The sequence below is a fragment of the Hyla sarda genome, chromosome 4 (assembly GCF_029499605.1).
Source record: "Hyla sarda isolate aHylSar1 chromosome 4, aHylSar1.hap1, whole genome shotgun sequence".
Taxonomy (NCBI): domain Eukaryota; kingdom Metazoa; phylum Chordata; class Amphibia; order Anura; family Hylidae; genus Hyla; species Hyla sarda.
Window position 1 is genome coordinate 402,655,981 of NC_079192.1, and position 21,261 is coordinate 402,677,241.

A 21,261-nucleotide genomic window follows, 5' to 3' on the forward strand; every position below is an offset into this window, starting at 1 on the left:
CAGCATAGTTGTCCCCCAGTTGTCCCCCAGATTAGGCAGCATAGTTGTCCCCCAGTTGTCCCCCAGATTAGGCAGCATAGTTGTCCCCCAGTTGTCCCCCAGATTAGGCAGCATAGTTGTCCCCCAGATTAGGCAGCATAGTTGTCCCCCAGATTAGGCAGCATAGTTGTCCCCCAGATTAGGTAGCATAGTTGTCCCCCAGATTAGGAGCATAGTTGTCCCCCAGTTGTCCCCCAGATTAGGCAGCATAGTTGTCCCCCAGATTAGGCAGTTTACCTCCCCCTACACACACACACACACATATATATACACAGACACATAGAGACACAGACACAGACACATATATACACACACACACACATATATACACACAGACACATATATACACACAGACACATACACAGACACATATACACACACACACACATATATACACACAGACACATAGAGACACAGACACAGACACATATATACACACACACACACATATATATACACACAGACACATATATACACACACACATATATACACACACACACACATATATACACACACACACACATATATACACACAGACACATATATACACACAGACACATACACAGACACATATATACACACACACACATATATACACAGACACTCACCCGCCCTGTGCAGCAGAGGGAGACAGGATACACGGCCTCTCCTCTTCTCCCCTCCCTGCTCTGCCTATGGAGGGTTGTAAAACTGCACGGGGCAGAGAGAAGGCGGGGGAGGGGGAGAGAGGAGAGAGGAGACAGGAGGTCACGCCCCCTCCCCAGCACTGTACAGTCTCTTCCTGTCATCGCACGGAGCTCTCCCTGTCACAGGCTGGTGGTGTCAGACCTGGGCATTGTACGGCCGGTCATGAAAGCAGTGCTGTTCTGGGGATGCTGCTCCGTCCGCCCCTGTCAGTGAATGAAAAATACCGGCCATTGAATGGCCGGTATTTTTCATCCAAATTTACCGGCACAGCCCGGAATGTAGATGAAAATACCGGCTGTGCCGGTAAAATACCGGCAGGGTGGCAACCCTAGTCTAAAACCATATAAAGATAAACACAAACCTTTTGAAATTGTGCAACAGTATAGGCACAACTCTATACCAAGTGTTAGAATAGTCCCCAACAGTTCACATGAGGCAGATGATCCAATCAATACAGGGGATCCAATCAATACAGCAGATTACAACCAGGACAAGGTTACGGTCGGTCCATATGCCAAGGGCCTTCATGAGGCATAAGTGTACATACATAACATCACAACTTAAAAGGGGCGCCGGGCAGGAGCTCGAGGGAGGCGGGGGCAGCAGTCGGACCCCCACGATCAGACCCTTATCTCCTACCCTGTGAAAAGGGGCGAAGATGTTTTTTTTTGCTGTCCTAGCCCTTTAAATATTCATATCAAACAACTACTTCCTGGGTCGTGACCTCAGGAAGCTAAAAGATAAAAAAAAAAAAATTTCATAAAATATCAATTTACAACTTTACCACTACTTAAATGTTTTATAAAGACCTAGCGAAAGTATTCAGGCACACAGTAATATTATGGATATCTTTTGTACAGATTTTTTTCTTGTTGTACAAGTCTGCCCACAATTTTACCAGAAGCCACAATAAACAGGCAGAGGAGAGTATGGCACCTCATGGGGGCACTATGCTGAAGTACAGAGAGTGCCTATGGTTGTTCCATGTATGTGAAACCAGATGGTGGCCATATACATTGAATTATTGTGGGTCAAAAGCTCATTCCACCATAAAAAAAAATGCATCTATGTAAGCTCAATCTTAAAGGGGTACTCCGCTGCTCAGCGTTTGGAACAAAATGTTCCGAACGCTTAGAGCCGGGAGCTCGTGAGGTCATAGCCCCGCCCCGTCATGCCGTTACCCTCCTTCCCCTCAATGCAAGTCTATGGGAGGGGGCGTGACGGACGTCACGCCCCCTCCCATAGACTTGCATTGAGGGGGCGGGGCTATGATGTCACGAGCTCCTGGCGACGGCTCTAAGCGTTCAGAACATTTTGTTCCAAACGCTGAGCAGCGGAGTACCCCTTTAAGAGCAGGGGGAAATAATCCACTGCTGGTCCCCTCCAACATACTCAATATTTATTTGGCCAGACATCTGCAATTGAAGGCGAGTCGGGAGAACTCCATATACATTTTATAGTCTGCAGATTCTACATCTTAAAGGGGTATTCCAGGAAAAAATCATTTTTTCTTATATCAACTGGCTCCAGAAAGTTAAACAGATTTGTAAATTACTTCTATTAAAAAAAATCTTAATCCTTTTAATAATTATCAGCTGCTGAAGTTGAGTTGTTGTTTTCTGTCTGGAAACAGTGCTCTCTGCTGACATCTCTGCTTGTCTTGGGAACTGCATAAAGTAGAAGAGGTTTGCTATGGGGATTTGCTTCTAAACTGGGCGGTTCCCGAGACAGGTGTCATCAGAAAGCACTCAGACAGAAAAGAACAACTCTACTACTGCAGCTCATAAGTACTGAAAGGATTAAGATTTTTTAATAGAAGTAATTTACAAATCTGTTTAACTTTCTGGAGCCAGTAGAGATATATAAGTTTTTTTCCTGGATAACCCCTTTAAAAGGGGTACTCCGGCGCTTAGACATCTTATCCCCTATCCATTAGATGCCTGACAACGGGGGTCCCGCCGCTGGGGACCCCCGTGATCTCGCACGCAGCACCCCAGTTAAAATCAGTCCCCGGGTCTGATTACCGGCGAGGACGAGGCAGGCGGCGTGTGACGTCACACTCCGTTCTCAATGCAAGGCTATGGGAGGGGGCGTGACAGGGGTGCTGCGTGCAAGAACACGGGGGTCCCCAGCGGCGGGACCCCCGCGATCAGGCAAGGATAGGGGATGAGATGTCTAAGCGCCTTAAAGTATCCCTTTAAGGCTTCATAATACTGAAAGTATGCCACCTGAAGTATAAAAGCTTAAAAAAAAATAAAATAAAATAATGATATATATATATGTTGTTGTATATCATAGACCATCAAGATCCCTTCCAATCTGGAAAATAATTTGATTGTTTGCAACTGTGCAGAAATGCCAACCCAAAATGATTAAAAAGTTCAACTTTCTCAACCAACAAGGAAGGGGGGGGGGTGATAGTATTTGAACTGCTGGAGGATAAGAAGAAAAATAAACTTCAGGAATGGTCCCATTCACGAGTTCCTAATGCCGGCAACACATTGCACGCAGCTGTCTTGAGCAAAAAGTAAAATAAATAATGCTGAATCAAAACGTATAGTGGGCGGGGGTAGGGGGGGGGGGGGGGGGGTTGTCTTTAATCAGGCCGGCGAGGATGCAATCTTAAATCAATTACTTCTACAACTTGTTGACATTTCGGCATGTGGTTTATGCAATTACACTGGAGAGCTTTAGGCTATGTTCACACGAGCGACACCACTGCTCATTTCACTACCTGATAACAAATGGAGCTGTGTCCATTCATATTCGGAATCTTGAAGGGTTACTATAAATATGGCTGAAATAAAAGACGAATTGTAATGCTCCAAAATTTTCCCCTCTTAGTCCATACTAAAATGCTGGCTCGAGAAGCGTGGTTATTGGGTGGAGGATCCATGCAGTCTGCTGTATGGATGTAATACTTAGAGATCTGTAGAGAGTCCATTGAAAACCAACAAAATAAAATTGAGCATAATCTTACATTTGAGGCCAAAATTAGACCAAAGGTATTGAAAGAGCTTTATTCGTCATTCAGTCATTATTACAAATCGTACAATAAATTACAATCGCACAAAGCATGACAGTACAATATACGGCACAGGTTCCCTAAGCTATACACCGTACCACATGCTACACTAACACTCCGCTCCATCCCTCAAGCTCGGGGAAACTAAGTCGAAAAAAAACAACATATTACGGTCTGTGATCGAAAAAATTTACACCAAAATTTGACATATTATTGAGTAGGTAGTTTATCGGGAACTACTCTTATGCTTAGAACTGTCGAAGGAACTCTGAAGGCTACTTGTTCTCATTGAAGAGACCCAGGTATATATAGTCTTACAGGCAAGGCTCCATGGGGAAAAAAGGCATACAAGTTAGCTTTCCTTCAGAAGAAAAAGAGTTAAAAGGAGTAATCTACTGAAAAGTATATACAATGGAGCAAGGAAATGAAGGGGAGATCACTACTATATAGATACCACTAAGACAAAGGATACATATGGGGAGGTGGATGGAGGTCCAGTGTAATGCTTGACACCTGCGGGGTGCATGCAATAAAGCTGCAGTAAATGACAATAACGCATAAAGAACAATAGCATGCACTCTCCGCAAGGAGAGTGTCTAGATGTCCGGGAACCCGGGGGAGCATAAGACAAGTACCGAAGCGCTCAGAGGCTACGCTGTTCGTTTCACGCGACTATGCACGCTTCTTCCAGCCTCCAAGAAGCACGCATAGTCGCGTGAAACGACGGATGGGAGTCCAAGTAGTCAGACCACCACCGATTAGCTGTGTATTACCTATCCAGGGGATAGGACAGAACTTTTCATCTTGAAATAACAAAAGTTCTGCTATATCAGTTTCTACACTTGGTGGTCATACGAGTAGTGCCTTTCCAGGGTGTCTAGGATGTCCTACTTTCTTTTGGTGTCTGCAGCGTTCACATCTATGGTTTTCTTCATCTGTCTTTGTCATTTAAAAGCGTAATCTACTGAAAAGTATGTCAAGTCCGTTGTACCCGGGCTGCAAAAAAAATCCCAGGCCAACCCAGGCTCCTTGGCACTGCGACCAACATCGCCACGGCCCCCTTGCGCGACCCTTTCCTCCCCGCCTGGCCCCCGAGAGGGACGGGTGAGAGGAGCGTATTACCAAAAGACAATCACAACCAGCACGCAGCTTCGGTCTGGCGGACCACACAGTGTCCACTGAAAACAATGCATGTGATGGACACTTAATGTTAATAGGCAATCTGAGCTTTTGGGGAGAGGGTCCACGCAGTCTGCCATATAGATGTGATAAATCTATAGAGATCTATGTAGATATCAAGTTCAGAGGTTGTGGATGCCCTATATAATGGTTCCCCAATGGATAACAGTAGAGCACAGGGTCACTCTGCATAAAGTACCTAGCAATGAGGGTGGTCGACCATCTGACTCTTGACTGTCCAAACTTCCAACCAAAGCAATAGGGGTTATATATAAGCACAAGGATGTACAGGAAACTTAGGAGACATTGAATGATGTTGGGATTGAATGTGCAAATACTGTAGATTTTAGAGACAGAGGACGACCAAACGCTGGTTGACAGGCTGTTATTTATGGCTTGTCATCACTCATGTCTAATTACTCAATACCACTGCCGGTACCCCTAACCAAGTCCTGACTAGCTCCTTCAGCTGACCACACACCACTATGAAAGGATTCCCTCGCACATTCTAAAATTACCAAGACAACCCAAGAAACATCAGCTTCAGTAAATTTTGCAGAAAATTTTACAAATTTTAAGAACACAAAACCTAGAAATGTTTGCTTCGAAAAACTTCACATGAATTTGTATCCAACATTTATTAAAACGTAGGTAAAACAAGCATTCAAGATTCTAGTCTATTAGTCAGAGCAGAGAGTGGCTATAAGAACATTACACAGACATCTATTTTTTAAACACTGTAATACTCATTTTCCCCTGTGGAGGTGCTGCAGGAGAATCAGACGCTTCCTGGATTCCTGGAGTTTGGACATTGATTTAAGATTGTTTGTCCACTGTGGCTCTAGGATATCTTTTCCCAAGGATTTTTGTGTGTGTTTTTACCCATTGACGTTACAACATAAGAAGTAAAAATATAAAACCATGCTCCTTTAAGAAAAGAAAAAAAAACACTTTCTAACGTTTTCTGCACAAGACATTGGCCAATAATAAAACTTCCTCATCAGCCAATGCAATAAAATATTAGTAAAAGTTTAGACAAGATGGTTGCCCCCATGATAATGTGCATAACATAAGAAATTTAAAAAAATGTACAATAAAACAAAAAAATTGGGAAAAAAACATCATGTTTTTGTATCTGCCTCCAATCAATCTAAAAAAAAAAAAAAAAAAAAAAAAAATCTAGGTAATAGATATATTTAAATTTACAACGTGAGCTCTAAAATATCTGCAGTCTTTCATCTATTAAGCTGCTACCGTATATACTCGAGTATAAGCCAAGTTTTTCAGCACGATTTTTCGTGCTGAAAACGCCCCGCTCGGCTTATACTTGAGTGAACTCTCTGCCTGTCAATCCCTTCTTCAGTGGTCTTCAACCTGCGGACCCTCCAGATGTTGCAAAACTACAACTCCCAGCATGCCCAGACAGCCATCGGCTGTCCGGGCATGATGGGAGTTGTAGTTTTGAAACATCTGGAGGTCCGCAGGCTGAAGACCACTGATGAAGGGATTGACAGGCGGTGATGATGAAGGGGGGGGGGGGGGGGAATGATGACGGGGGGGATGATGACAGGGTGATGATGGCGGGGGGGATGATGACAGGCGGTGATGATGACAGGGGTGAAAATGACGGGGGTCTGGATGAGGACATGAGGGGGATGATGTATTTCCCACCCTAGGCTTATAGTCGAGTCAATAACTTTACAAGGGTTTTTGGGGTGAAATTAGGGGCCTCAGCTTATATTCGGGTCGGCTTATACTCGAGTATATACGGTGAATAAATTACTGAGGCAACGTAGGCCCACATTCTCAGGCACGATCACTTTAAGAATCAATTGTCTGCTCAATTTATCGTCAGCGGCTCAGCAGACCCCGAACGGCGAGGCTTAAGGAGCCACTAAGGTGTTTGCCAACACTTCAGACTCCATAACACATCACTCAGATTAGCAGCCTTACTACCGTAACACCGTACCTTAAAATGGGGTACTCTGGTGGAAATTATTTTTTTTTTTTTAAATCAACTGGTGCCAAAAAGTTAAAGGAGATATCCAGTGGTGAACAACTTATCCCCTATCCTAAGGATCTCCTGTACGGGGCCCCAACAGCCTGTGGGAAGGGGACGTGTTGACCACCGCACGAAGCGGCGGCTGACACGCCCCCTCAATACAACTCTATGGCAGAGCCGGAGTGCTGCCTTCGTCAGTCTCCGGCTCCGCCTGAGCGATGTATTGAGGGGGCGTGTCAGCCGCCGCTTTGTGCGGTGGTCGACACTCGCTATCTGGCCGGAGAGCTGGGGCCCCGTACAGAGAGATCACGGGAGGCCTCACCGGTCAGACCCCCCAGTTCTGGACAGTTCCTGACACGGACAGAGGTGTCAGCAGAGAGCACAGTGGACAAGACAAAAAAAGAAATTGAGAAAGAAAAGAATTTCCTACAGCTGCTAAAAAGTACTGGAAGGATAAATATTTTTTAATAGAAGTAATTTACAAATCTGTTTAACTTTCTGGCACCAGTTCATTTCATTTAATTAAAAAAATAAAAAAATAAAAGTTTTCCACCGAAGTACCCCTTTAAGTAAAAAAAAAAAAAAAAAAAATAAAATAAAAAAAATAAAATAAAAAAAAAAACAATGCATGCAGAATTAGAATAAATCCGCCGCAAAATCTGCTAATTATCTCCTCAGACAAACTCCGGCCTTTCGAGAATGTCCCGGTTTAGACTTTCTGGCCCGTCCCCGTTGTTTGAGTAAAAAAGAATAAATATTAAGTCTTTTCAGTCAAACACATCGTCTACACAAGCCTTTATGAAGTTTTATTAAATGGCACAACAGTTCATTTATACCGTCTCTATGAATGCCATAAATGTGTCACCCATACCGTCGCTGCCCCAGACACATACGCTAGTCACTCGCTCCGATTTATTTTTTTTCTTCCATTTTGGCACCACAGAGACAGCAAAGTAGAATAATCACACACACACAAAAAAATAAAAAATAGAGAGAGGGTGACAAGTATACAAAAGCGCCATTATCACATTTGCTGTCTTTTCGAAGCAGACACCTAAAATCGTGGCCTGTCCGGCAGCATCTCCCTATCACAACCATCCTTATGTACGGGCAGAAGGCTTGGAAATTTATGTTTACAGAGTACGTTTGTTTCTGGCGAAGAGAGAGAGAGAGAAAAAAAAAAATAAGGAACCCAGTGGCGTCTGTCAAAAGAGTAATAAACTAAGATCTAGGAAAACATAACTGGGCTGTGAAGGGGCCATTTTGAAAGGTAGGTAAATAGGGAGGAATTTTAGAAAGACATAGGGGGAGATTTATCAAAAACTGTGCAAAGGAAACGTTTCTGAGTTGCCCATGGCAACCAATCAGATCGCTGCTTTCATTTTTAACAAGGCCTCTGCAAAAATGAAAGCAGTGATCTGATTGGTTGCTATGGGCAACTCAGCAGCTTTTCCTGGAAAAGCTGCTGAGTTGCCCATAGCAACCAATCAGATCGCTTCTTTCATTTTGCAGAGGCCTTGTTAAAAATGAAAGCAGCAATCTGATTGGTTGCTATGGGCAACTCAGCAACTTTCCCTCTGGACAGGTTTTGATAAATCTCCCCCATAGAGAATAATTGTAGAATATGAAATATATATGACAGAATATTTCGTCTTCATAAGAAAGTACAGAAATAACACATATTTTGACTTCTCAAAATGGCTGCCACCACTTTTTTCATGTTGGGCCACCAAATAGCAACTTATTTTTCCCCTAAATTGGCTACCACATCTGGATATTTTATCAGCTTATTAAAAGGGAACTTTTTTTTTTTTTTTTTAAATAGGTGGTAGGCGCTTCCTCTGCACAGGCCCTACAAACACATGCTTTCTAAACAGCCCTATAATTGGACGAACAATCTTGTGAACAGAACACAAACAGGGCCTGGTTTATGTAAATTTCTGTCCAATAGGGGGGGTCTTAAAGGGGTACTCCCGTAGAAAACTTTTTATTTATTTATTTATTTTTAATCAACTGGTGCCAGAAAGTTAAACAGATTTGTAAATTACTTCTATTAAAAAAAATCTTAATCCTTCCAGTACTTATTAGCGGCTGTATACTACAGAGGAAATGCTTTTCTTTTTGGACCCCCACAATCTAGCATGCAGCACCCACCTGTGAGCACTGCAGGAAGCGCTGGAGGCTCCAAGTCTTATGCCTCTCGACCACGGGGACGGAGTAACGACTCTGTGTGATGTCATGCCCCGCCCCCTCAATGCAAGTCTATGGGAGGGGTCAGGAGGCATAAGACTTTGAGCCTCCAGCGCTTCCTGCTGTGCTCACAGGTGGGTACTGCATGCTAGATTGCGGGGGTCCCGCGATCAGACATCTTATCCCCTATCCTTTGGATAGGGGATATGAGGTCTTAGGGCCGGAGTACCCCTTTAAACCCTCACGCTCAGTGTATGGGGAGGTCATGAAAGATCTTCTGCTGGGGAGCCTGGAGCGGAACCAGCTGTGGAGTAGAGAGGTAAGTATATTTAAAAAAAAAACTTATTTTTGTACCAAGGTAATAAAACCCCTTAAAAAGTAATTTAGGCTTCTCATCCTGAAACATCTGAAAATGCTTGGAAAAGCCCCCAAAAAGCTCCACTTTTGGGCAAGGTTTACATAATCCCCACCACTTTTAAAGGACTGTAGGAATGTATGAAAAAAGTAGAACATTTGCAATATTCAAGACCATCTTACCTGACAAATACAAATTATCCAGGGCAGTGCCACTACGACGCCATAAAACAAGCTATTCAACGACAACGCAAACAACAATACGACACTCACAGAATAAAACGTACAACCATATGAAAAGTGATACAACAAACTTACTTACCCAAACAATTGTGCCCATCGTGCGCCAACATAAATCCATCATGGCACGTGCATCTATAATTCCCCGGTATGTTGATACATTCATGAACGCATCCACCATTGTAGTCATTGTCACATTCATCAATATCTGGAAAAGAAAAGTCACATTTTTGATGAGCGCTTTCTATTACGTATGTAACAATGACAGATAATGTAGAAAATTCCTATGGAACTAACAAAATCCAGAGCGTTGTAGATTCAAAGGCAATCCCATTGGCTGCAGTTTATAGCAGCAACATATTACGTAGTACTGTCAACATAATCCAGTATCCTATGAATTCAATTTATCTTCTGGGATGTTGAGTATAGTAGGAACCTAACTTAAAGGGGTATTCCAGGAATTTATTTTATTTGACTATGCTACAGGGGCTGTAAAGTTAGTGTAGTTCATAATATAGTGTCTGTACCTGTGTGTGACGGTTTTCTCACAATTCTTATTTGATTTTCATCCCACTATTTATTTTTACCATAATACAAAATGACTGTTGACTACGATTTTTCCCAGGTTGCAATGCGGCCAAGACCTGACTCACTAGTCAGCTGATGACAGGGAGCCTGTCTGCTTCATTGGGTGGAGCGATCACTTGGTGAGAGAGAGAGAGAGAGAGAGAGAGAGATCAATCTGCAACTAATGCAACAGCTGTAGGCATCCTGATTGGAAAACACAGGTCTTTTGAATGGATGCATCTCATTTATGTTTCAATGGGTGGGGTGGCTGATGTGTGGGAGGGAGGAAAATTGAATTATGGGATTTGTAGGCAAGGAAGAAAACTCAAACAGGAAATACCAGTTCACAAAAAGCTAGCCACAGTGTTATGGTAATCTCATGACATAGCCATTTAGCTATAGCGCAGATCCTTCCTAAGCATGTCCATTACTGTCTGCCAGGTATGTACTAAAATCCCCTTATGGTGGAGAACCCCTTTAAAACCACACAAAACCTGAGCCGACACAAAAACCTGATACAGGTTCCCCTTGTCAGCATCAATCTAATGCGCAATGCCACCTTTGATTCTCTAAAATTTAAATTTTCCAACCAGATTTAAAGTAATTCAAAAATTGCAACAAAAACGAAATTTTTTTTTAAATAAAATAGAGAATTAAAACAGTTTTACACACCAAAAACAAAAATACACAAAAAAAATATTTAAAAAATCTGAAAATGCGCCCTGGCATAATCTTTGCACACAATGTAAATTGCCTGGCATGTCATGCTCTGTCCATGGTACTGACTGACCTGAGGGTATAATGGAACCAAAACAAGGCTTTAAAAACTCTGAAATTCTGCCCTAAATGAATAGGATAAGTGTTATGAGTTATAAAGAAAAACTGCAAAAAGTGTGGGATTAAATTATTACAAACCCTCTAGCCCCATGGGGAGCTTTTATTAAAAATATTTTTCCAATAAAAAAAAAAAAAAAAAAAAACTGTGGCAAAACTTTGATTGAAGCCAATGACATTTTTTTTTTTTTTTACCACAATTAAAAGGGGTACTCTGTTGTTGTTTTTTTAATGAACTGGTGCCAGAAAGTTAAACAGATTTGTAAATTTCTTCTATAAAAAAATATTTATCCTTCCAGTACTTCTTAGCAGCTGTATGCTACAGAGGAAATTCTTTGATTTTTGAATTTCTTTTTTTGTCTTGTCCACAGTGCTCTCTTCTGACATCTCTGTCCATGTCAGAAACTGTCCAGAGCAGCATAGGTTTGCTATGGGGATTTTCTCCTCCTCTGGATAGTTCCTGATACAGGCATCAGGTGTCAGCAGAGAGCACTGTGGACAAGACAAAAAAGAAATTCAAAAATAAAAGAATTGCTTCTGTAGCATACAGCTCCTAAAAAGTACTGGAAGGGTAAAGATTTTTTAATAGAAGTCATTTACAAATCTGTTTAACTTTCTGGCACCAGTTGATTTAAAAAAATAAAAAATAAAAAATGTTTTCCACTTGAGTACTCCTTTAATTTGGCGCATGCTTCCAACATTTAAAACCACATCAGGCCATGACTGTTAAAGGGGTTATCCAGGAAAATTTTTTTTTTTATATATCAACTGGCTCCAGAAAGTTCAACAGATTTGTAAATTACTTCTATTAAAAAATCTTAATCCTTTCAGTACTTATGAGCTTCTGAAGTTAAGGTTGTTCTTTTCTGTCTAAGTGCTCTCCGATGACACGTGTCTCGGGATCCGCCCAGTTTAGAAGAGGTTTGCTATGGGGATTTGCTTCTAAACTGGGCGGTTCACGAGACATGTGTCATCAGAGAGGATTTAGACAGAAAAGAACAACTCAACTTCAGCAGCTCATAAGTACTGAAAGGATTAAGATTTTTTTAATAGAAGTAATTTACAAATCTGTTTAACTTTCTGTAGCCAGTTGATATATGTAAAAAAGTTTTATTCCTGGATAACCCCTTTAAAGTGTAACTCTGGCGTTGCTCTCCCATCTGTTCTGCAAAGTTCGACTCAGAGATGCTGAGCACACTTGGCGGTAAAGGCAACAGTACGAAGTCAAGCGAGTTCTGTGCATGAGTCCTATTAATTAGAAAAGGACTCGTGCGAGGAACTCGCTGGTTGTCGTACAGTTGCCTCTGCAACCCAATCACCCAGTGTGCAGAGCTTCTCTCCCGGTTGAACTTTGCATAAAGGCGGGAGAGCGACATTGGAGATACGTGTTCAGTATATCTTAGTGGGGTAAAACACGACATAAAAATGTGCTGCAAATTCAGTACTGTACCATTTATCCCATGCAGCAGAACAGCGCCATCTAGCAGCCATTACATCATGAATTGGGGCAGGTTGCTAATTCATCTTTATAGTTAAAACACTAGCAATTTGGTTTTCCTTTTCTTTTTCTTTTTTCTTTATTTTACCGTAAATACTCGAGTATAAGCTGAGGCCCCTAATTCCACCCCCGAAACCCAGGAAAAGTTATTGACTCGACTATAAGCCTAGGGTGGGAAATACATCATCCCCCCGTCATAATCCAGACCCCCGTCATTAACACCCCCCGTCAGCATCACCCTGTCATCATCCAGACCTCCGTCATCATCCCCCCCCCCTTCATCATCACTGCCTGTCAGATTCCTTCAATCAGTGGTCTTCAATAGAGATGAGCGAACTTACAGTAAATTCGATACGTCACGAACTTCTCGGCTCGGCAGTTGATGACTTTTCCTGCATAAATTAGTTCAGCTTTCCGGTGCTCCGGTGGGCTGGAAAAGGTGGATACAGTCCTAGGAGACTCTTTCCTAGGAATGTATCCACCTTTTACAGCCCACCGGAGCACCTGAAGGCTGAACTAATTTACGCAGGAAAAGTCATCAACTGCCGAGCCGAGAAGTTCGTGACAAATCGAATTTAATGTAAGTTCGCTCATTTCTAGTCTTCAACCTGCGGACCTCCAGATGTTGCAAAACTGCAACTCCCAGCATTCCCGGACAGCCATCAGCTGTCCGGGCATGCTGGGAGTTGCAGTTCTGAAACATCCAGAGGTCCCCAAGTTAAGACCACTGCGGCCTTCGTCATCATCCAGACCCCCCCTTTAGTTTTGTACTCCCCTCGATGGGAAGGAAGGGTGAGCTGGTCCGGGCCATCTATGCTGCAGCGACTGTCCGGTGGGGAGGGTTAGTCGTTCCAGGCTGTCCATCTTCACCGGGAGGCCATCTTCACTCCGGGCCGTCCCCGGAATAGTGACGTTGCCTTGACGACGACGTACAGGGACGTTCATGCACAGGGACGTCCCTGTGAGTCGTTGTCAAGGCAACGTCACCAGTCCGGGGCCGGGCCGGGAGCGGAGAAGAGAGCCTCCATGTGAAGATGGACAGCCCGGAAACACTAACCCTCCCCGGACGGTCCCTGCAGCATAGATGGCCCGGACCAGCTCACCCTTCCTTCCCACCAAGCGGAGGTGACTAGAAAACTAAAGGGGGGGTCTGGATGATGACAAAGGCCGCAGTGGTCTTCAACCTCCGGAACTCCAGATGTTTCAAAACTACAACTGGGAGTTGTAGTTTTGCAACATCTGGAGGTCCGCAGGTTGAAGACCACTGAAAGGGATTGACAGGCGGAGAGTTCACTCGAGTATAAGCCGAGGGGGGGGGGGGGGGGGCGTTTTCAGCACGAAAAATAAAAACTCGGCTTATACTAGAGTATATACAGTATTTTATTTTTTATTTTTTTTTTATTTTACCTTTAGTATCCCTTTAATTTTGCAAGATATATGACGATATTTAACCTTATCCCCAAATGAAATCGGAATATAGAACGCTGGGTAAAAGCAGGTAATAAATAATAAAGACCTGCGTGTTCACATTTTTGTGTTGGTTCATCAAGTTTTTTTTTTTTAAGTTTATTTTGCAACACTGTGAATGAACTCAAATTCCTTTGTCCGTGCCAACCATCTCTGGCATCCAGAAGGCACTTATAAAAGGTTATTTTACGGCAAAAACATTACCGTTCCAGGACATAAGCTTATAAAAATCAACTGGCTGCCAGTGTGTATATACAATCGGATGAGGACGAATATATTGCATATGCAGCCCTAATGGCTCCCAAGGGGCCTATAAAGAAGGAAGTGGCACTGCTGTTTCACGCCACCAATAGGAGAGGGCTGTACTGGTTCTATTGTAACTACAGGGGATCCATTTTTCCTAAAGCTTTGTAAAGGCAGGAGCATAGGCCCAAGTTGGATGGAATGACCAATTGGACAGAAAAGGACCACAAAACTAGAGACTCAGATGCATTAAAGGGGTACTCCACTGGCCAGCGTTCGGAAGTGAATGGTGCGGGGGTCGACCACGCCCATTGTGACGTCATGGCCACGCTCCCTCAATGCAAGTCAATGGGAGGGGGCGTGACGTTAGTCACGCCCCCTCCCATAGACTTGCATTGAGGGGGCATGGCCATGACGTCACAATGGGCGTGGTCGACCCCCGTAGCGCGAAAACAACGTTCGGAACATTTACTTCCTAATGCTGGCCAGTGGAGTACCCCTTTAAAATGAGGTAATGTTGGAACCAAAGGGCTGCTATGGAGCCCTTGGAGAGAGGGGGCCCCATCCTGGTTGGTCCCATTCCTTTTTCTATTGGTATAATCATCTCTCCAGAGAACTGCATTGTCAGCAAATTAATGAATGGGGGGGGAATGGACCAATGGGTTATGGTAAGAAGAAATGAAAAGCAGACCTTTCTGTCTTGGGGGGTCAAAGTCAGATGCCATAATAGGAGACCGTCTCGACATTTGCTATGGGGCCCACTTTATTCAATGCACACTAATGATCATAACCCAGCTAAAGAGAACCATAACTACATAGTGGTAGGAAAATGGTCCATTACTATCCAGGGCCTAAGGAACTCGGTCCTGACAACATATATATTTTTTTTTTTAGTAAGGCTTGAAAAAAAGAAGGGCATATTGTCCAGTTTAGGGTAAGGGGGCAACTCCAGAACAAGGACCCTCTTAGTTATACACAGGACACCGCAACCGATCAGCATATGCAGTAGGTTTTTCATTGTTTTTTAAAGGGTAATTTTATTCACTTTAGGAAAACTTTTATCCAACATTAACTGGCCTCATGTTACTCAGTCAACAAACTAACCAAAATGTGTGTGGGTGAGGGTCTGATTGCTAGGACCCCCACTGAGCATGAGAACTAAAGTCAATTCATGTTCCATGTTACAGAGTGAATGGAGCTGCAGCACTCATATTTGACTCCAACACTATTAAAGGGATATTCCGGCTTTATACATCTTATCCTATATCCAAAAGGATAGGGGATAATATGTATGATTGCAGGGGTCTCGCCGCTGGGGACCCTCACGATCTCTGTGCAGCCCCCCGGCATTCTGTGCCGGGCGCTGCCTCCAAGACGGGGACGTGACTTAACACCACACCCCTCCATTCATGTCTATGGGAGGGGGCGTGACGGCTTCACTATGGGGCATGGCTGTGATGTCACGTCCCTGTCTCTGAGGCAGCGTCCGGCACAGAATGCCGGGGGGCTGCACAGAGATCGCTGGGGTCCCCAGTGGCGGGACCCCTGCGATCATACATATTATCCCTATCCTTTGGATAGGGGATAAGATGTACAGTCATGGCCGTAAATGTTGGCCCCCTGAAATGTTTCTAGAAAATGAAATATTTCTCACAGAAAAGGATTGCAGTAACACATGTTTTGCTTTACATATGTTTATTCCCTTTGTGTGTATTGGAACTAAACAAAAAAAGGGAGGGGAAAAGAGTAAATTGGACATAATGTCACCAAACTGCAAAAATGGTCTGGACAAAATTATTGGCACCCTTAACTTAATATTTGGTTGCGCACCCTTTGGAAAAAATTACTGAAATCAGTGGCTTCCTATAACTATCAATAAGCTTCTTACACCTCTCAGCCGGAATGTTGGACCACTCTTCCTTTACAAACTGCTCCAGGTCTCTCTTATTGGAAGGCGCCTTTTCCCAACAGCAATTTTAAGTTCTCTCCACAGGTGTTCAATGGGATTTAGATCTGGACTCATTGCTGCCACTTCAGAACTCTCCAGCGCTTTGTTCCCATCCATTTCTGGTGCTTTTTGAAGTATGTTTGGGGTCATTGTCCTGCTGGAAGACCCAAGATCTTGGACGCAAGCCCAGCTTTCTGACACTGGGCTGTACAGTGTGACCCAAAATCTGTTGGTAATCCTCAGATTTCATGATGTCTTGTACACATTCAAGGCCCCCAGTGCCAGAGGCAGCAAAACAACCCCAAAACATCACTGAACCTCCACCATATTTCACTGTAGGTACTGTGTTCTTTTCTTTGTAGGCCTCATTCTGTTTTCGGTAAACAGTAGAATGATGTGCTTTACCAAAAAGCTCTATCTTGGTCTCATCTGTCCACAAGACGTTTTCCCAGAAGGATTTTGGCTTACTCAAGTTAATTTTGGCAAAATGTAGTCTTGCTTTTTTAGGTCTCTGTGTCAGCAGTGGGGTCCTCCTGGGTCTCCTGCCATAGCGTTTCATTTCATTTAAATGTTGACGGATAGTTCGCGCTGACACTGATGCTCCCTGAGCCTGCAGGAATGCTTGAATATCTTTGGAACTTGTTTGGGGCTGCTTATCCACCATCCCGACTATCCTGCGTTGACACCTTTCATCAATTTTTCTCTTCCATCCACTCCCAGGGAGATTAGCTACAGTGCCATGGGTTGCAAACTTCTTGATAATGTTGCGCACTGTGGACAAAGGCAAATCTAGATCTCTGGAGATGGACTTGTAACCTTGAGATTGTTGATATTTTCCAAAATGTTGGTTCTCAAGTCCTTAGACAGTTCTCTTCTCCTCTTTTTGTTGTCCATGTTTAGTGTGGCGCACACAGACACACAATGCAAAGACTAAGTGAACTTTTCTCCTCTTTATCTGCTTTCAGGTGTGATTTTTATATTGCCCACACCTGTTACTTGCCCCAGGTGAGTTTAAAGGAGCATCACATGCTTGAAACAATCTTATTTTATCACATTTTTGAAAGGGTGCCAATAATTTTGTCCAGCCCATTTTTGGAGTTTGGTGACATTGAGGGAGATTTATCAAAACCTGCGCAGAGGAAAACTTGCCCAGTTGCCCATAGCAACCAATCAGATCGCTTCTTTCGTTTTTCACAGGCCTTCATGAAAATGAAAGTAGTGATCTGATTGGTTGCTATGGGCAACTGGGCAAGTTTTCCTCTGCACAGGTTTTGATAAATCTCCCCCATTATGTCCAATTTGCTTTTTTTCGCAGATTTGTAAATTACTTCTATTAAAAAATCTTAATCCTTCCAGCACTTATTAGCTGCTGAATACTACAGAGGAAATTCTTTTCTTTTTGGAACACAGAGCTCTCTGCTGACATCACGAGCACAGTGCTCTTTGCTGACATCTCTGTCCATTTTAGGAACTGTCCAGAGCAGCATATGTTTTCTATGGGGATTTTCTCCTACTCTGGACAGTTCCATATAATGGACAATGATGTCAGCAGAGAGCACTGTGCTCGTGATGTCAGCAGACAGCTCTGTGTTCCAAAAATAAATTTTCTCTGTAGTATTCAGTAGCTAATAAGTACTGGAAGGATTAAGATTTTTTAACAGAAGTAATTTACAAATCTGTTTAGCTTTCTGGCACCATTTGATTTAAAAAGGAAAAAAAAATATGGTTTCCGCTTGCAAAATTCCGCGAGCTGAGATTCCGTGTGACGGCCACCACCGCAAAATACTTTGTGGTAGGAACACGCGGCACTGCGCCGTCACCATTGACGGCTATGCAGTGATCGTGGAATTCCGTGCAAAGAATGAACATGTCCATTCTCTGTGCGGAACAATTTCAGTGGCGGAATTGTCCGCCGCTGAAATTCCTCAATGTAAACAGGTCTCGCGGAAGATCCATTCACACTGATTGTAATGTTCACTGCGCGGAATTGCAATCGCAGAATTCCGCAGTGTGAATGTACCCTTAAAAATGGGTTATCCAGGAATAAAAAAAACAGAGCTAATTTCTTTTAAAAACTTTGCCCGTCTGTCTCCTCGTGGGGCTGGTATTACAACTTGGCTACATTCACTTCAGTGGAACTGAGCTGCCGAACCACACGCAACCTGGAGACAGACGGGGAGCGGTTTTTGAAAGAAATCCCTTTAATTGCTAGTTAAAGGGGTACTCCGGTGGAAAACATTATTATTATTTTTAAATAAACTGGTGCCAGAAGGCTAAACAGATTTGTAAATGACTTCTATTTAAAAATCTTAATCCGTCCAGTACTTCTCAGCTGCAGTTTTCTTTTCTTTTTGAATTTCCTTTCTGCCTGACCACAGTGCTCTCTGCTGACACCTCTGTCCATTTTAGGAACTGTCCAGAGTAGAAGCAAATCCTCATAGCAAACCTCTCCTGCTCTGGACAGTTCCTGACATGGACAGAGGTGTCAGCAGAGAGCACTGTGGTCAGACAAAAAAAGGAAATTCAAAAAGAAAAGAACTTCCTGTGGAGAATACAGCAGCTCATAAGTACTGGAATGATTAGGATTTTTTTAATAGAAGTAATTAACAAAGGTGTTTAACTTTCTGGCACCAGATTTAAAAGAAAATGATTTCCAGTGGCATAGTCCTTTAAGTAGAGGGAATACATATATATCTTAAAGGGGTACTCCAGTCCAGTGGAAAACTTTTTTTAAATTTTTTTTTTATTTATATCAACTTGTGCTAGAAAATTAAACAGATTTGTAAATTATTTCTATTAAGAAATATCTTAATCCTTCCAGTACTTATTAGCTACTGAATACAACAAAGGAAATTATTTTCTTTTTGGAACACAGAGCTCTCTGCTGACATCACAAGCACAGTGCTCTCTGCTGACATCTCTGTCCATTGTAAGAACTGTCCAGAGTAGGAGAAAATCCCCATAGCAAACATATGCTTCTCTGGTCAGTTCCTAAAATGGACAGAGATGTCAGCAGAGAGCACCGTGCTCGTGATGTCAGTAGAGAGCTCTGTGTTCCAAAAAGAAAATAATTTCCTCTGTAGTATTCAGCAGCTAATAAGTACTGGAAGGATTAAGATTTTTTAATAGAAGTCATTTACAAATCTGTTTAACTTTCTGGCACCAGTTGATAAAAAAAAACAAAAAAAAAAGTTTTCCATTGGAGTACCTCTTTAAGCCTGAACAAAAAGAAGAAATGAAAATAATAAGAAAAAACAAAAAGAAAAATAAGAAAAACAAAAAGAAAAATGAAAAATAAAAAAATAAAAATAAGAAAAAAGAAAATTCAAAAAGAAATCAAAAACAAAAAAGGAAAAAGAAAAAAGTAAAAGAAACAAAAAGAAAAATAAGAAAAAAAAAAAAAAAGCCTCATACCCAACCACCTTCCATTGGAGGTCCAATTTTGGGGACATTCAATGATTCAAGCATTATAGTGTCCAACAGTGTCTATAGCGGACCTGTATAAGATTCACCTTATGTCCTAGTACAGTGGTCTCTCAACTGTGGACCTCCAGATGTTGCAAAACTACAACTTCAGCATGCCCGGACAGCCGTTGGCTGTCCGGACATGCTGAAGTTGTAGTTTTGTAACATCTGGAGGTCCACAGTTGGGAGACCACTGCCGTAGTGGGTAGGCATTTAGTTATTATTATAATTTTTTTTTTTCATTGTTAAATATTGCAATGTTTTTGTAACATTCAACATAAAAATATCATTCGGTATAAACCTGGCAGCCTATACAGCCCCGGTGGTTCCAGTTAAGTGTGACTGGTCCACCCATTAGGAAACACTACAACCACAACTACAACCTCAGTGAACTTCCTTCCACCGTCTGGTTAGTCATTCGCCCTTCTGGGTCCCGTTCCACCCCCCCGACCGGCTCTGATGATTTATATCTCAAGCTTCCCAATAGTTGAAGCTTATTGCTATCCCGAAAAACATCCAAGAGTGTTATTTGTTCAAAAAAAAAAAGAGAACAACTCTGCAATTATGGTTAAACAATATCCAACGTGGCTGCCAAATAATAGATGTTTCAGCATTTGAACTCGCAACAAAACGAGAATCAATTACTCGACACAAAAAGGGGGCTGCTGTTTTTGTAGGCACCGGCCCCTGGGATAATTTGTTTTCTGTATTATCCTTTAACATAAGAGAAGTGCTTTATATCGGGAGGTTTTCCTGCACTGCCATATCCAATTATTGGCCTTCTAACTCTCCGCTAAGCTCTGGATGAAACCAGACTCCAAAATACTCTGCTTTTCTCCCCTCTAAGTGAACCGCAGAAGTAATATTTTAAACCGGCCCTCTCCAGTTAAACAGAGCTCCGCTGCTATGGTGCCAGGTTTGGAAATGTTGCTATTTATTGCAGACTGTACACCAGCCAGACCTTAAAGTGTACCTGTCGTCAACAAAAACTTTTTATATAAATGTAGGTAATACCATTATATGTATATTTGTAATATACATTAGTTAAAAAAATGTGTATATTTTTGGGCGAAAAAATGCTGTCCCTGTGAGGAGTCCAAATACAGGAAGTGAGGACAGGACAAGCAGGGCTCTGTGCAGGCTCCGGGTTTGTCAATCCTCCTCATGTGTGAGTCCGTAGCATGGCACAGAGCCCCGCTTGTCCCCAGTGCACAGAGCCCCGCTTGTCCCCAGTGCACAGAGCCCCGCTTGTCCCCAGTGCACAGAGCCCCGCTTGTCCCCAGTGCACAGAGCCCCGCTTGTCCCCAGTGCACAGAGCCCCGCTTGTCCCCAGTGCACAGAGCCCCGCTTGTCTCCAGTGCACAGAGCCCCGCTTGTCCCCAGTGCACAGAGCCCCGCTTGTCCCCAGTGCACAGAGCCCCGCTTGTCCCCAGTGCACAGAGCCCCGCTTGTCCCCAGTGCACAGAGCCCCGCTTGTCCCCAGTGCACAGAGCCCCGCTTGTCCCCAGTGCACAGAGCCCCG

The 21,261-nt window shown here is 43.0% G+C and overlaps 1 protein-coding gene across 9 annotated transcripts in view; it reads right to left on the minus strand.

Moving 5' to 3' along the window:
* SCUBE1 (signal peptide, CUB domain and EGF like domain containing 1) overlaps positions 1-21,261 on the minus strand; it is a 278,625-nt gene that overhangs the window by 222,917 nt on the left and 34,447 nt on the right. For 7 of the 9 annotated variants that reach the window (XM_056517388.1, XM_056517385.1, XM_056517386.1 and 4 more), the window contains one exon: positions 9,800-9,925. In XM_056517388.1, the coding sequence (XP_056373363.1) occupies positions 9,800-9,925 (126 nt within the window). Of the gene's footprint in view, positions 1-9,087; positions 9,152-9,799; positions 9,926-12,568; positions 12,678-21,261 lie in introns of those variants that run through there. The other 2 variants (XM_056517392.1, XM_056517393.1) reach the window with 2 other exon arrangements.